At 44.5% G+C, this 12,842-nt stretch overlaps 1 protein-coding gene across 5 annotated transcripts in view; it reads right to left on the bottom strand.

Annotated features, from left to right (window-relative positions):
* Positions 1-12,842, bottom strand: part of lcp1 (lymphocyte cytosolic protein 1 (L-plastin)) — a 139,543-nt gene that overhangs the window by 7,781 nt on the left and 118,920 nt on the right. For all 5 annotated transcript variants that reach the window (XM_086006484.1, XM_086006487.1, XM_086006486.1 and 2 more), the window contains 3 exons: positions 11,340-11,418; positions 8,393-8,507; positions 639-772 (listed from right to left, as the gene is read on the bottom strand). In XM_086006484.1, the coding sequence (XP_085862610.1) occupies positions 639-772; positions 8,393-8,507; positions 11,340-11,418 (328 nt within the window). The remainder of the gene's footprint in view (positions 1-638; positions 773-8,392; positions 8,508-11,339; positions 11,419-12,842) is intronic.

Here is a 12,842-nt window from a genome sequence, read left to right as displayed (position 1 = left end):
CAACAAAGCTTTGTGAATGGGTGCCAAATGACACATCATTACCCAACTCGGATTGTAAAAAGTCCTAAAATAGGCATACCATATAATGGCATTTCAGTGTAATGAAGATGGTAAAAGCAGAACAGATTGTGTAGGATTATGGACTATTTATAACCTTAAGCAAGCAATAGTTCTGCATTTATGTTTAAAAAAAGACTGTACAATGTATTAGTTTGAAGGTATTGCCTGATACCAGATCACATTACCGAGTATATTATTGGAAGTACAATTTGAGATTTTCTGCTGTGGGGCACCTTTGGTTGTGGTGTGAAAAGGGCATCCGGTAGTGGAAAAGGAACGGGAGTTCTATCCTGCAGGATCTTTACGACCCAAAGTAGTTCCCGGGGGGCAGGGACCAATGGCATGAGAAGCAAGCAGCACACTGCCAACTCAGACTGTCTAAAACCCACCAATAGCAATTAAGGTCTAAACGAGACAAAACATGGAAAATTTAGACTACTTTGTCCAAATCTACAAGGCAGCACCAAGCAGCAAGTTTGTACCAAACTATCCATATTCCCAACATTCATCAGTTAGACTTCATTTTGCTGCCATCGTTGCCTAGCTTTTGTCAATCTTATATGTTAAAATATACTCACCTCCTCATTAACTGCCACATCAAGGCTAAAGTTGGCATGTGTTTGCCTTCATTCAGATCTTGACCTGCAATCCCAACGAGTGAAAACTTGGCTTTGTTCTTTCCCAGATCAACTGCGTAGTTACAGTTCTCCAGCTGTTGGGTAATAAAAGCTACATGTTAACAATTATCTGGTTTGATATATCATCAGTAAATGCAGTCCTTTTTTTTTCATGGTCACTTAGTTTTAACCAAGAATGAACCAACTGCACAGGCCTGTTGGTTCTAGTGGTAGAGTTTCAGAAGGCCTGGGTTTCAATCAGAGTCTTATCTGTGCTTTGTGCTCACTTCAACTCAATGAGCAAGTCTCACAAGCTCCTGGCTTGGCACACCAGCCAATATGGAATACTGTCATAATACACCAGAATAAAAGCTATGGATGTCAAGAACTGAGAGACTGATTTACAGCCTTGAACTCAATCCCCGACATCTCTTCCCCCCCCGCCCACTCTACAATGCTCTGGGTTGAGCTCCAGCATTCTGTGTCCTACAGTTCTGGGATGCAGGGTTGCACCCATCATTTGCCACAGCGGGATTTCCAGACTTGACTGTATGCCTGTGAGGAGGTGCCGAGGGGGGTGGGGGGGAGGGGGAAACAAGTCGCTCACCAGTCTCACGCACCTCAGTGGCACTGGTAGACGGAGAAACCTCTAGCCTGTTCTCTTGGCTGCATCATAGTAGAAGGCTCCACAAATGGAGCTCCATTAGCCCCATTCAAATATATAGTCATTTGGGTTTAATTTGGATCAAAGAATGTCACCCTATTACTGATGTTGAGGTGGCTATTATTTTAACAATATTTAACAAACACATTGACTTATTTTTAATGAATTAAACGAGAAGTTAGAAAAAATAAAGTAGTGTAAGGGTTGTGGAAGCAGATTCACTCGTAACTTTCAAAGTGGAATTGTAATAATACTTGAAAAGCCCCAAAAATTGCAGGGCTTTGGGGAAAGAGCAGGGGAGTGGGACTAATTGAATAGCTCTTTGAAAGAGCCGGCACAGGCACGATTATATGAATGGCCTGTGTAAGATTCTATGAAATTCTAAATTTCTTTAAAAGGTGGTTAGAATGTGGATTGTTGGGGCACAGACATTTAAAAGAAAGAATGAAAGATTTAAAGCAGAGTTCATCAATGTAGTGTCCGTGTGTAGATAAAGACACTGAAGACAGGAGTTGGTTCATAGGTATTTACTAAGCAAGTCTGGGGGGGGGGGGGGGTTTCTAAAGGATATACACAATACACAGGCTTATATAGCCCAAGTGGCAATTACCGGCATTACGCACACCTGGGGCTCTTAAAGGCACATACACCACAATTCCTCCCCTTCTAGCTAACTAGTACATCATATTTTAAGTAATTATTAATTACATGTTATATGCAAAATAATATACATTGCTGTATTAATTAATTATAAGTTAGTCTCTCAGGAGGCTTCCTGACTCGGTCCGGATAACGCTTCGGGGGTGTAGTAGTTTCTGGTGGTGTAGTAGGTTCTTCTGGCAAGGGTGATTCGGCTTGAAGGCCAGTGTCGGGTTCATTGGGCTCCAGTATCACCGGATCGGAGGTAGATATGGGTATCTCTACTTCATCGTTAGATGTATAGAGTGGTGGTGTAGGTTGTCCCTTTTCGGATGACTTGATGATTTGGTCAGCATGGCGCCTTATTATGCTGTCTCCGATGTCCACAGTATACATCAGTGGTCCTAATCGTGTGCAGATAGTTCCAGGCTGCCATTTCTCGGTATGGTAGTCCCGGGCCAAAACCGGTTGGCCTATCTAGAAGGCCCTAGTTGGCCTTTCATTCATGCCCTGAAACTGCCGGTTCTCCACGTCCCTTCGGATGTTGGGCTTGACCAAATCCAGCCGGCATCTTAGGTTTCTATTGTAGAACATCATGGCGGGAGTTTGGTTAGTAACCATATGCGTTGCATTCCTATATGCAAATAAGAAGTTATCCACCTTGTGCTGAAGTTTTATGTCTTCATTACCCATGGCCTTGATGGCCTTCTTGAAGGTCTGGACAAACCTTTCAGCCAATCCATTGGTGGCGGGATGGTATGGGGCGGACGTGTAGTGCTTTACCCCATTGTTCTTTAAGAACTTTCTGAATTCTTCGGACACAAATTGCGGTCCATTATCAGAACATATCTGCTCCGGCAGCCCATTCCTGGTAAATATGGTCCTTAATACTGTGATGGTTTTTTCCGTGGTGGTGGAGGACATCTTTATTACCTCCGGCCACTTGGAGTGTGCATCAACTGCGATTAAGAACATTGAGTCCATAAATGGACCAGCAAAGTCGATGTGCACCCTTTGCCAGGGAGATGAGGGCCACTCCCATGGATGTAGAGGGGCCTGTGGCGGAGCATTTTGGACCTTCTGGCATCCTAGGCAGCTCTTGGTCATGTCTTCGATGTCTCCATCGATACCTGGCCACCATACAAACGCCCTAGCTAGGTTCTTCATTTTCACTCCACCCAGATGCCCCTCGTGAAGCTCCTTTAGTACTTTATCCTGGAGTTTGGGTGGAATCACCACTCTGGATCCACACATCAAGGTTCCTCGGCACACTGACAGCTGTTCTCTTCTTTGCGAGAATGCTGGCAACAGTGGTTCGCCATGTGCTGGCCATCCCTTCACTGTTAAATCGTAGACCCGTGAGAGAGTAAGGTCATTTCTTGTCTCCCTTTCAATGGCAGAATTTGTCACCGGTAGACATTCCACTATGGTAGAGTGGAATATCTCTACTGGGTCTACTGTAGGTGCCTCTTCTATCATTGGCAACGGTAGGCGTGATAAACCGTCAGCATTCCCATGCTGTTTTGACCCTTTGTATTCAATGTTGTATTGGTGTGCCCCTAGAAAAAGGGACCACCTCTGTAGTTTTTGTGCCGTCATAATGGGGACACCTTTTTTAGGGTTGAATATGGAGATGAGGGGTTGATGGTCAGTCAGCAAGGTAAATTTTTGTCCGTGTAGGTAATGGTTGAATTTCTTCACTCCCCATACCAGGCTGAGTGCTTCCCTGTCTATCTGGGCATAGTTACGCTCAGCTGAGTTCAACGAGCGTGACGCAAAAGCTATCGGTCGTTCCGAGCCATCAGGGAATCTATGGGACAATACCGCTCCTATGCCGTAAGGGGATGCATCGCACGCCAGTCTGATTGGTAGTGATGGGTTGTAATGAGCCAAAATTTTCTCGGATGTGATTAAGTCTTTACATTTATGGAAGGCACGTTTACAGTCTTCGTTCCATTTCCAAATCACTCCTGTCTGTAGAAGATCATTAAGAGGGTGTAGAATAGTTGATAAGTTCGGTAAAAATTTATGATAGTAATTTATTAATCCCAGGAATGACCTTAATTGTGAAACATTTTCAGGTGCTGGGGCTTTTATAACTGCTTCAATTTTTTCAGGTGACTTATGCAACCCTTCCTTATTAATTATGTGGCCACAATATATCTGATTTTGGAAAAATTCGCACTTGGGGCGATTTGCTCGTAAGCCCCGTTCTTTCAGCCTAGTGAGCACCTGCTCCAAATTGGCAAGGTGCTCGTTGTCGTTTTCTCCTGTTATAAGGATGTCGTCTAGGTAGCATTGAGTCCCCGGAATCCCTTGCAGGACTTGCTCCATAGCTCTTTGCCAGATAGCTGGGGCTGATGCTATTCCAAAAACCAGTCGATTGTACTGGTACAGGCCTTTGTGTGTGTTTATTGTGAGATACTTTTTAGAGGTCTCCTCAACCTCCATCTGTAGATATGCCTGTGCCAAGTCAATTTTTGTGAAACGTTTCCCTCCGGATAGTGAGGCGAAAATATCTTCTATCCTCGGAAGAGGATACTGTACCGTGTGAAGGGCCGGGTTTACAGTCACCTTAAAGTCCCCACAGATGCGAATTTTTTTCTGTTCCTCAAGAGTTATTTTTCAATGTTTTTTTCATGACTGGAACGATGGGTGTTGCCCATTCGCTCCAATCTATTTTGGATAATACGCCTGCCTTTTCCAAATTCTTCAGCTCTGCCTCGACTGCCGGACGTATTGCGTATGGCACCGGTCTTGCCTTAAAAATTTTTGGAATTGCTGTATCTTCCACTTTTATTGAGGCGGTGATGCCTTTCAAGGTTCCTAGTTTCTCTTGAAACACTTCTTTGGCGTTGGCCAAGATGTCTTTTAATCGTTCAGGTATGATGTCATCATTGTTTTTTTCCTTACTGGTCACCGCCAGTGCCTGAATGGAGTGCCAGTCTAAACGTATCTTCCTTATCCATTCACGTCCCAACAACGGTGGACCACCATCTTGTAGAATGTATAAATACAACTTTTGTATTTCTTTGCCGTTGTATACCACAGGCACCCTTATTTTTCCTTTGGGGTAGACTTTCTGCCCCGTATATGTTTTTAAGATAATGGATGTGTCTTTTAGAGGTATATGCGAAAATAGCCTCTCGTAATCTCGTCGATTTATTACGGTTAGAGCTGATCCTGTATCTAGCTCCATTTTAATTGGGGACCCTGCTATTGTGAGGGTAACCCAAATGGTTTGGTAATCCTCTTTGGCAAGTACATTATGTAATTTGAGACAGCTTAGTCTCTTGTTTCCGGAGCTGCTATCACTATTCTGGTCTTCGGAGCTATTGTCCGTCATCATTTGTACCTTCCTGTACTTTTCTTTATTGATTTTTTGTTTTCTGTCAGTGGATTTATTTTGTCCAGATTGGCATACCCGTGCAATGTGTCCAATCTTACCACATTGCCTGCATGCTTTGCCCTTGAACCAGCAGTCCCTCTGGTTATGGGTGGATCTGCCGCAGCGATAACATCTTCCGAACTCCTGTGTCATTTTATGGGTGCCGAAGTCTTGTGTCTCTTGTTGTATCTCTGCAGCTCCTTTTGCTGCTGCTTCGTATGATACAGCCATACTGAAAGCTTTGTCCAATGTTAAATCTTTTTCAGAAAGCAGTCTTTTTTGTGTTCCTTCACTTAAGAGACCGCAAACAAATTTGTCTCAAAGATAATCCGATAGTCCTGCTCCGAATTGGCAGTACTTTGATAGCTTTCTTAATTCGGTTAGGTAATCAGCGTTACTTTCATTCTTGTGTTGATTTCTCTTGAAGAACTTGAATCGTTCCGCTATCAGCAGCGGTGTTGGGTTTAAATGCTCCTGCAGGGTATCAACAATTTCTTTAAAAGTCTTGTCCTTTGGTTTGGCTGGAGTGATTAAATTTCGTAACAGCCCGTATGTCTTCGCGCCCATTAAGTTCAGAAGTATTGAAGCTTTTTTTTCATCTGTTATTCCATTTGCAGTGCAATAAACCTCTACTCTTTCCACGTATGTGGTCCAATCTTCTATTTCGCCATCAAGAGCCTCAATATTACCAGATTTAGGCATTTCAGAAAAGATATGGCGCTTCCCGCGCTTTTTTTTTTCTCTCTGTAGCAATGATATGGCGCTTCCCGCGCTTTCCCGCCGCTGCTACCGATAACAACGCTGTTTTACTGTGGTTTCCGTTTATTCACTGTTGGAGACTCGTTCCCGACGGAGGTCTAAACGCTGACCTGCTTGCCGCGCCGGCCGTCTCTCGAGTGCACCCTCCCAGTCCATTATTGCTTGCCTCCGATTTCGCTGCCTGTCTCAGCTGTAGAGCCCGCCGCTGGAGCTCCAGCCTGACGCCCAGGAAGGATTAGCGCAGTACCTGTCACCAGCTTGGCCAGCTGGTGAAACCACAGTTTCTCTTACTTCCTTGAGTCTTCTGGACGCTGGAGGAATCGATGTCCTTGAGGTGCTGCCGAATTGCAGGTAAGTCCGTTTCCACTTCGTCGCCACTGTAGTGTCCGTGTGTAGATAAAGACACTGAAGACAGGAGTTGGTTCATAGGTATTTACTAAGCAAGTCTGGGGGTGGGGGGTGGGGGGGGGGGGGGGGGTTTCTAAAGGATATACACAATACACAGGCTTATATAGCCCAAGTGGCAATTACCGGCATTACGCACACCTGGGGCTCTTAAAGGCACATACACCACAATCAATCCTTTTAAAAGGGAATTAGATTGTTGCTTGAAAAAAAGAGAAAATATAAAGTTTGGAAAGCGAGCATGAGAGTGGGATTAAACTAGGTGGTTCAAGTGGGGAAAAGTGACTAGTACAGACTTGATAGGCCGAATGGTCTGTTTCTGTGCTGTGACATTCGATAATAATTAATTAGTCAAAATGCTTTAGTGCAGGGAAAAAAAGAACACTCTATCACCTATAATAACAACAGAAAATGCTGGAAAAACTCAGCAGGCCAGGCAGCATCTGTGGTGAGAGAAACAGATTTAACGTTTCAGGTCTGGGACCCTTCATCAGAACTGGAAAAAGCTGGAGATGTAATCGATATTAAGCAGGTGCAGAGACGTGGGGTGGGGGGGGGGGGGGGTGGAAGGAATTGAAGGAACATACTGTACATTTGTAGGAGGCAGGAAAGATAAAATGTTGCAAATGGGAATGGCAAAAGCATACAGCATGAAAAATGGGGGCAGGGGTTACTTTCTGAAATTGTTGAACTCAATGTTGAGTCCAGAAGGCTGTAAAGTGCCTAATTGAAAGATGAGGTGCTGTTCCTCGAGCTTACGTTGAGCTACATTGGAACAATGTAATAGGCCGAGGACAGAGAGATCAGAGTGGGAGTGAAGCGGTGAATTAAAGTGACAGGCGACCGGAAGCTCAGGGTACCGCATATGCCCTAATGACTATCAGGATTATTAGATTTGTGGGGGGGTTGGTGGCAGGAGGGAAATTTAGTCTTGGGATGGAATTCTGGGAGATATTTCCCGAAAATTCTTGATGGTTGGCGAGGTGATAAGAACACTGAATGTCTGCCGTTCTTTGTTCAAGAAATCAATTAGAGTACCTTGAAAATATCTTCCACTTCAAACAAGGCATAGGGCACTGAGTAAGGTGCCCACAGTCAGCCCACAAGTACACACTTTTGTGGATAGCTAGACAGTAGTGCACCCACAACTCATGCACCTAGAACCAATGAGCCAAGAGACTGTTGCCTTAGATTCTGAGTCATAGAGACCAGCCGACAGTGCAGTCATAGATTGGCAGTCAAATATTCTGCATTTTAATTCAATATTCAGCTACCAGGACTGGTACTGGACGACAGCAAGACTGGCCATCATTCACCAGGCAAAACCAAGGAGCTATTTCCCTTTAAGGCTAACTAACCTTTCCTACGGAACATATACAGCCCGATTTTGAGCTACCCACCGGCAGATCTTTCTTCAGTTCCCAGCAATGCTCTGCTGTTTCTCTCCATGCAGAATTGTTTCTGTCCATTCTATTCTGTAGTTTTAAACTGGCATTTTCATTAAAATTCTTTTAATGTGGTTTACTATTTCACGCCATGGGTTTTCAACAGCAGACATTTGTGATATTTGTCTAATTGGTACAGATATTTCTGGTAATCTAAAATGCTCTCATTTCTATTTTTTAGCAAATATCTAAAACCGGTTTCTTTTCTGATAAACATGGAGGAATCTCAGAACTACAAATGAGGCAGGGATAGAGACAATTACCCAGAGGCAGCGGGGATCTCAGGTGACCACAGTTATAGAGCAAACTGTTAAATAGCCAAAGTTTCAGTATTTCATTGACATGATTGCAGTAGGTCTGCACAAAACTCTGATGGTATCCTGCCAGAGGTTAGAATCTTTCACTGAAAACTTACTTTCTTCATGTTAGCACCCAGTTTAGGATAAGGTGGTTTGTTCACCCGACTCCAGTCCACTGGAATCTTGATTTTTTCATAGAGCTGTAGAATCACCAAGGCATCCTCCAGGTCACTGCAACAAAACGGTTTGTAGAGAATTAAATCATTTCCACAGTAACATGATTTATCGCTGAGAGTGTTGTACTAGTAAAATGGCTTATGAATCTTCTATAAAAAAATATGAATTGAACATTGAAACTGCGCTCAGAACAGCTCAGGGTGGGGATGCAGTTATAGATATGGGTCCAGTCAGAGTCCGTGGCTGTATATTCAGACCCAGAGTCCGTGACTGTATATTCAGACCCAGAGTCCGTGACTGTATATTCAGACCCAGAGTCCGTGACTGTATATTCAGACCCAGAGTCCGTGGCTGTATATTCAGACCCAGAGTCCACGACTGTATATTCAGACCCAGAGTCCGTGGCTGTATATTCAGACCCAGAGTCCGTGGCTGTATATTCAGACCGAGTCCGTGACTGTATATTCAGACCCAGAGTCCGTGACTGTATATTCAGACCCAGAGTCCGTGACTGTATATTCAGACCCAGAGTCTGCGACTGTATATTCAGACCCAGAGTCTGCGACTGTATATTCAGACCCAGAGTCCATGGGGGAGAAATTTGGTGGGCTGCGCCACCAGTTAGCACCTAAAGAGGGCACTCAGTGGCTTTAGCGCCACTGGCCACGCCTCCCGCGATATTTAGCTGGGGCGCTAATGGCGGCGTTAGCCTGTTGCGCTGCGCCGCCACCGATGACGTCATCGGTGTGCGCAGCGACCCGCTACCGCCGCGATATTTGGCAGCGACCGCCTCTGTAGCGCCGCTTGCTAATCGCGCCCGGTTCACGGGGCCTACCTGTGGCGGCAGTGGCGCAAATTAAGGTGGAGGTGTGGGGCGGCCGTTTTTTTCAGTGGCCGCCTGCCAGCACCTCCGTCCCCAGCCTCCTGTTCTCCCCTCGCGGCATTGCCGGCTGTTTTCTGAGAGCCCGGCACTTCTCCTCGGTGCCGGGCTCTTTTGCCGACACTCGCGATTGCTCATCGCGCTGGTGCAGGCCCCTCCCCCTTAAGAATGGGAGGAAGGCCTGCAGTACCGCAGCACGCCGTGCCGCAGCGTGTGGCACTGTGGCACGTTGCGCTGCGATATTCAGTTTCAGTGCCCTAAGAGGGATGCGGAGCGCCTCGAGCCTCGCCCCGTGTCCCTCTTGGGGCGCTCAAGCTGAATTTCCGCCGATCGCTGCTGCTCCGATTGCAGCGCAAAATCTGGCGCCCAGGCGAGCTTGGCGCCCCGTTTGTGGCTCAACCCAATTTCTCCCCCATGTGACTGTATATTCAGACCCAGAGTCTTGTGCGTGTTTTAAAATAGGAAACAGTTGACATTCACAGCAGGTTGACTGGCATTAGAAAGGGGGAAAGGCGCATTAACCTGAAGTCGGAGCTTTGGTAGTTGGGACCACAGAGGCACCAGTCCACAGCACAAATTTTTTCCCACAATTCAAAACTGGTGCAAATGAAATGCCAATAATTAAAAGGATTAAAAAAAGTGAATTTGAAAGTAAAGAAAAACTTGCAACTCTCAAAATACACTAATGGCATCCTGCCATCTACAAACGTAGAAATAACTGCTGGCTGTATTGGTGGATTGACACTAACTTGTTTGTATGACCCATTCCTCAATCCAAATTTTAATGATCTAAACTTGCTACATTTTAAATGGATTTAGCAGACCGGGGACTGTCATAGGAACAGCTAATTGCACTAATTGCACCAGTATTAATTTCTAGGTTACAGTGTTTTTGGATGAATTGTTTGGCGTCTACCTTTGGAAAGCAGGCATTCAGTGCAGCACGTTTTATAACTGGCTGTGTGTGATTTAGCATACTCCCTGAAATCTGATTGATACCCTGACTGCAAATGTAAAACAATTGTAATAGGGAAGAATTTGATTCAAACAGCACACTGGCACCATCTAATGATAGCAATGAAATACTGCAGAATTACAGTACCATAACACAAAGCATGCACTTATTAATTCATTTATGCTTCCAGCTCAACTGTAAACAGTATGGTCATGTCAATATTTCTTGATTTATTAATGCTTCAGGAAGTTTCCAACAGTATTAATGTTAGATGCAATTTACTTAATGTGCTGTTATTGGACAGAGATTAATCCATTTCAATAAACCTGCCTAAAAGTAGCATAAGGAGCCAGTGGAGTGAGCCACACAGCATTCATACCTGAAAAACACACTATTGTTCAGTCTACATCTGACCTCTAGGTGTCAGCTGTGGCTCAGTGGTAGCACTCTTGCCTCTGAGTCAGAAGGTTGTGGGTTTAAGTCCCACTCCAGAGACTTGTAGCACATAAAGCTAGGCTGGCACTCCCGTGCAGTGTTGAGGGAGTACTGCACTGTCAGAGATGCTGTCTTTTGGATGAGACGTTAAACCAAGGCCCCGTCTGCTCTCTCAGGTGGGCGTAAAGATTCCATGGCACTATTTTGAAGAAGAGCAGGGGAGTTATCTCTGGTGTCCTGGCCAATATTTATGGGAGCTTGCTGTGTGCAAATTGGCTAACGCATTTCCTACATTATAACAGTGGCTACACTTTAAAAGTACTTCATTGGCTGTAAAGCGCTTTGGGTCGTCCTGAGGTCATACTGTAATAGTTTATAATGAAGACTGCTTTGGAGCTCTCGCCATGGAGGGAGCTGCAATTGGTTGCACAGTGACACTTGCAAAGTATTTAAGTGTAGATAGCGTATTCACGTGTGATCGAGCTATACTGCCACAACATTCACTTACTGTGATTGATGCTTGGTTAGTGTTGTGTGAGGTGGGCAGTGCAGAATGGAGCAGTACAATCTGTGCATAACCCTGGAGTTATTCTTCAGAATTTCAAGTTTCCCTCACCTATACAAATGGTTCACACGAGGAGTCACACCAAGTGAGTTCATCCAGTTTCTGAATGTCCTTTCCTCTCTTGTTTCACCTACAAGTTTAAAACAATTGTTAATTTGCCTGAATGATGCACAAAGTTATCAAAACAGGTAGGAAGTACAATTAATTACTGAATCACACAAATACAGCAGCTACAATCATAATGTCAGAACATGGATTAAAGATAGGCGATGGATAAGGGAGTGGCTATGGACATTGTTTAGATGAACAGGCATTTGATAAGGGAGTGGCTATGGACATTGTTTAGATGAACAGGCATTTGATAAGGGAGTGGCTATGGACATTGTTTAGATGAACAGGCATTTGATAAGGGAGTGGCTATGGACATTGTTTAGATGAACAGGCATTTGATAAGGGAGTGGCTATGGACATTGTTTAGATGAACAGGCATTTGATAAGTCCATACAAGAGATTATTAGCAAAGATTAAAGCGCACAGAATTGGAGGTAACATTGTGGCATGGGTTGGGAATTAGTTGGGAGATAGGAGACAGAGAGTAAGGGTTCCGCTCTGATTGGCAGGATGTGACAAGTGGTGTTCCCTAGGGATCGCTACCAGGGCCTCAGCTTTTCACCATATATATTAATGACTTGGATGAAGGAATGGAGAGTTGTAATTCAAATTTGCAGATGGCACTAAGTTAGAAGACAAGTTGTATTGATGGGAGCAGGAATTTACAAAGGGACATAGACAGACTGAGTGGGCAAAACTAGGGCAGCTGGAGTCAGGTCACCTCCTAACTTTCTCAGCGCGAGTGAAAAAAGCCCTAAATAATCAAATCTGTCTTTATAACTGTAACCCCCATCTCTGGTAACACTCTAGTGAATCCAGGCTGCATCTTTCCCACAGCTTTTATATTCTTCCTATAATCGGGTGCCCGAAACTGTGCACAATACTCCACTGGCAACCCAGATAGCCTAATTTTTGTTGGCAAATTTACATTAATTTAATAATACTGTTTCTACATTTCCACCAACAGCCTGGCCTCTTGGCTGTTGAGTTAGCACAATAGTAAATTCACCACTCGCCATACTTCCAGTGGCAAGTCTCGCTCGAAGGGAACATAGGAACAGGAGTAGGCCATTTAGCCCCTCGAGCCTGTTCCGCCATTCAATGAGATCATGGCTGAATTGTGACCTAACTCCATATACCCGTCTTTGCCCCTTATCCCTTAAGAACTTTGGTTAACAAAAATCTATCAATCTCCGATTTAAAATTAACAATTGATCTAGCATCAACTGCCATTTACGGAAAAGAGTTCCAAACTTCTACCATCCTTTGTGTGTAGAAGTTTTTCCTAATTTCACTCCTGAAAGGTCTGGCTCTAATTTTTAGGCTATGCCTCCTAGTCCTAGAATCCCCAACCAGAGGAAATAGTTTCTCTCTATCTACCCTATCAGTTCCCCTTAATATCCTGAAAACTTCAATCAGATCGCCCCTTAACCTTCTAAATTC

This window comes from Somniosus microcephalus, chromosome 14 (genome assembly GCF_052327205.1).
Source record: "Somniosus microcephalus isolate GS21.2 chromosome 14, FLI_Smic_1.0, whole genome shotgun sequence".
Classification (NCBI taxonomy): Eukaryota; Metazoa; Chordata; class Chondrichthyes; order Squaliformes; family Somniosidae; genus Somniosus; species Somniosus microcephalus.
The sequence above is the reverse complement of the archived record's forward strand: the minus strand, read 5'-3'. Positions and strand labels throughout refer to the sequence as shown.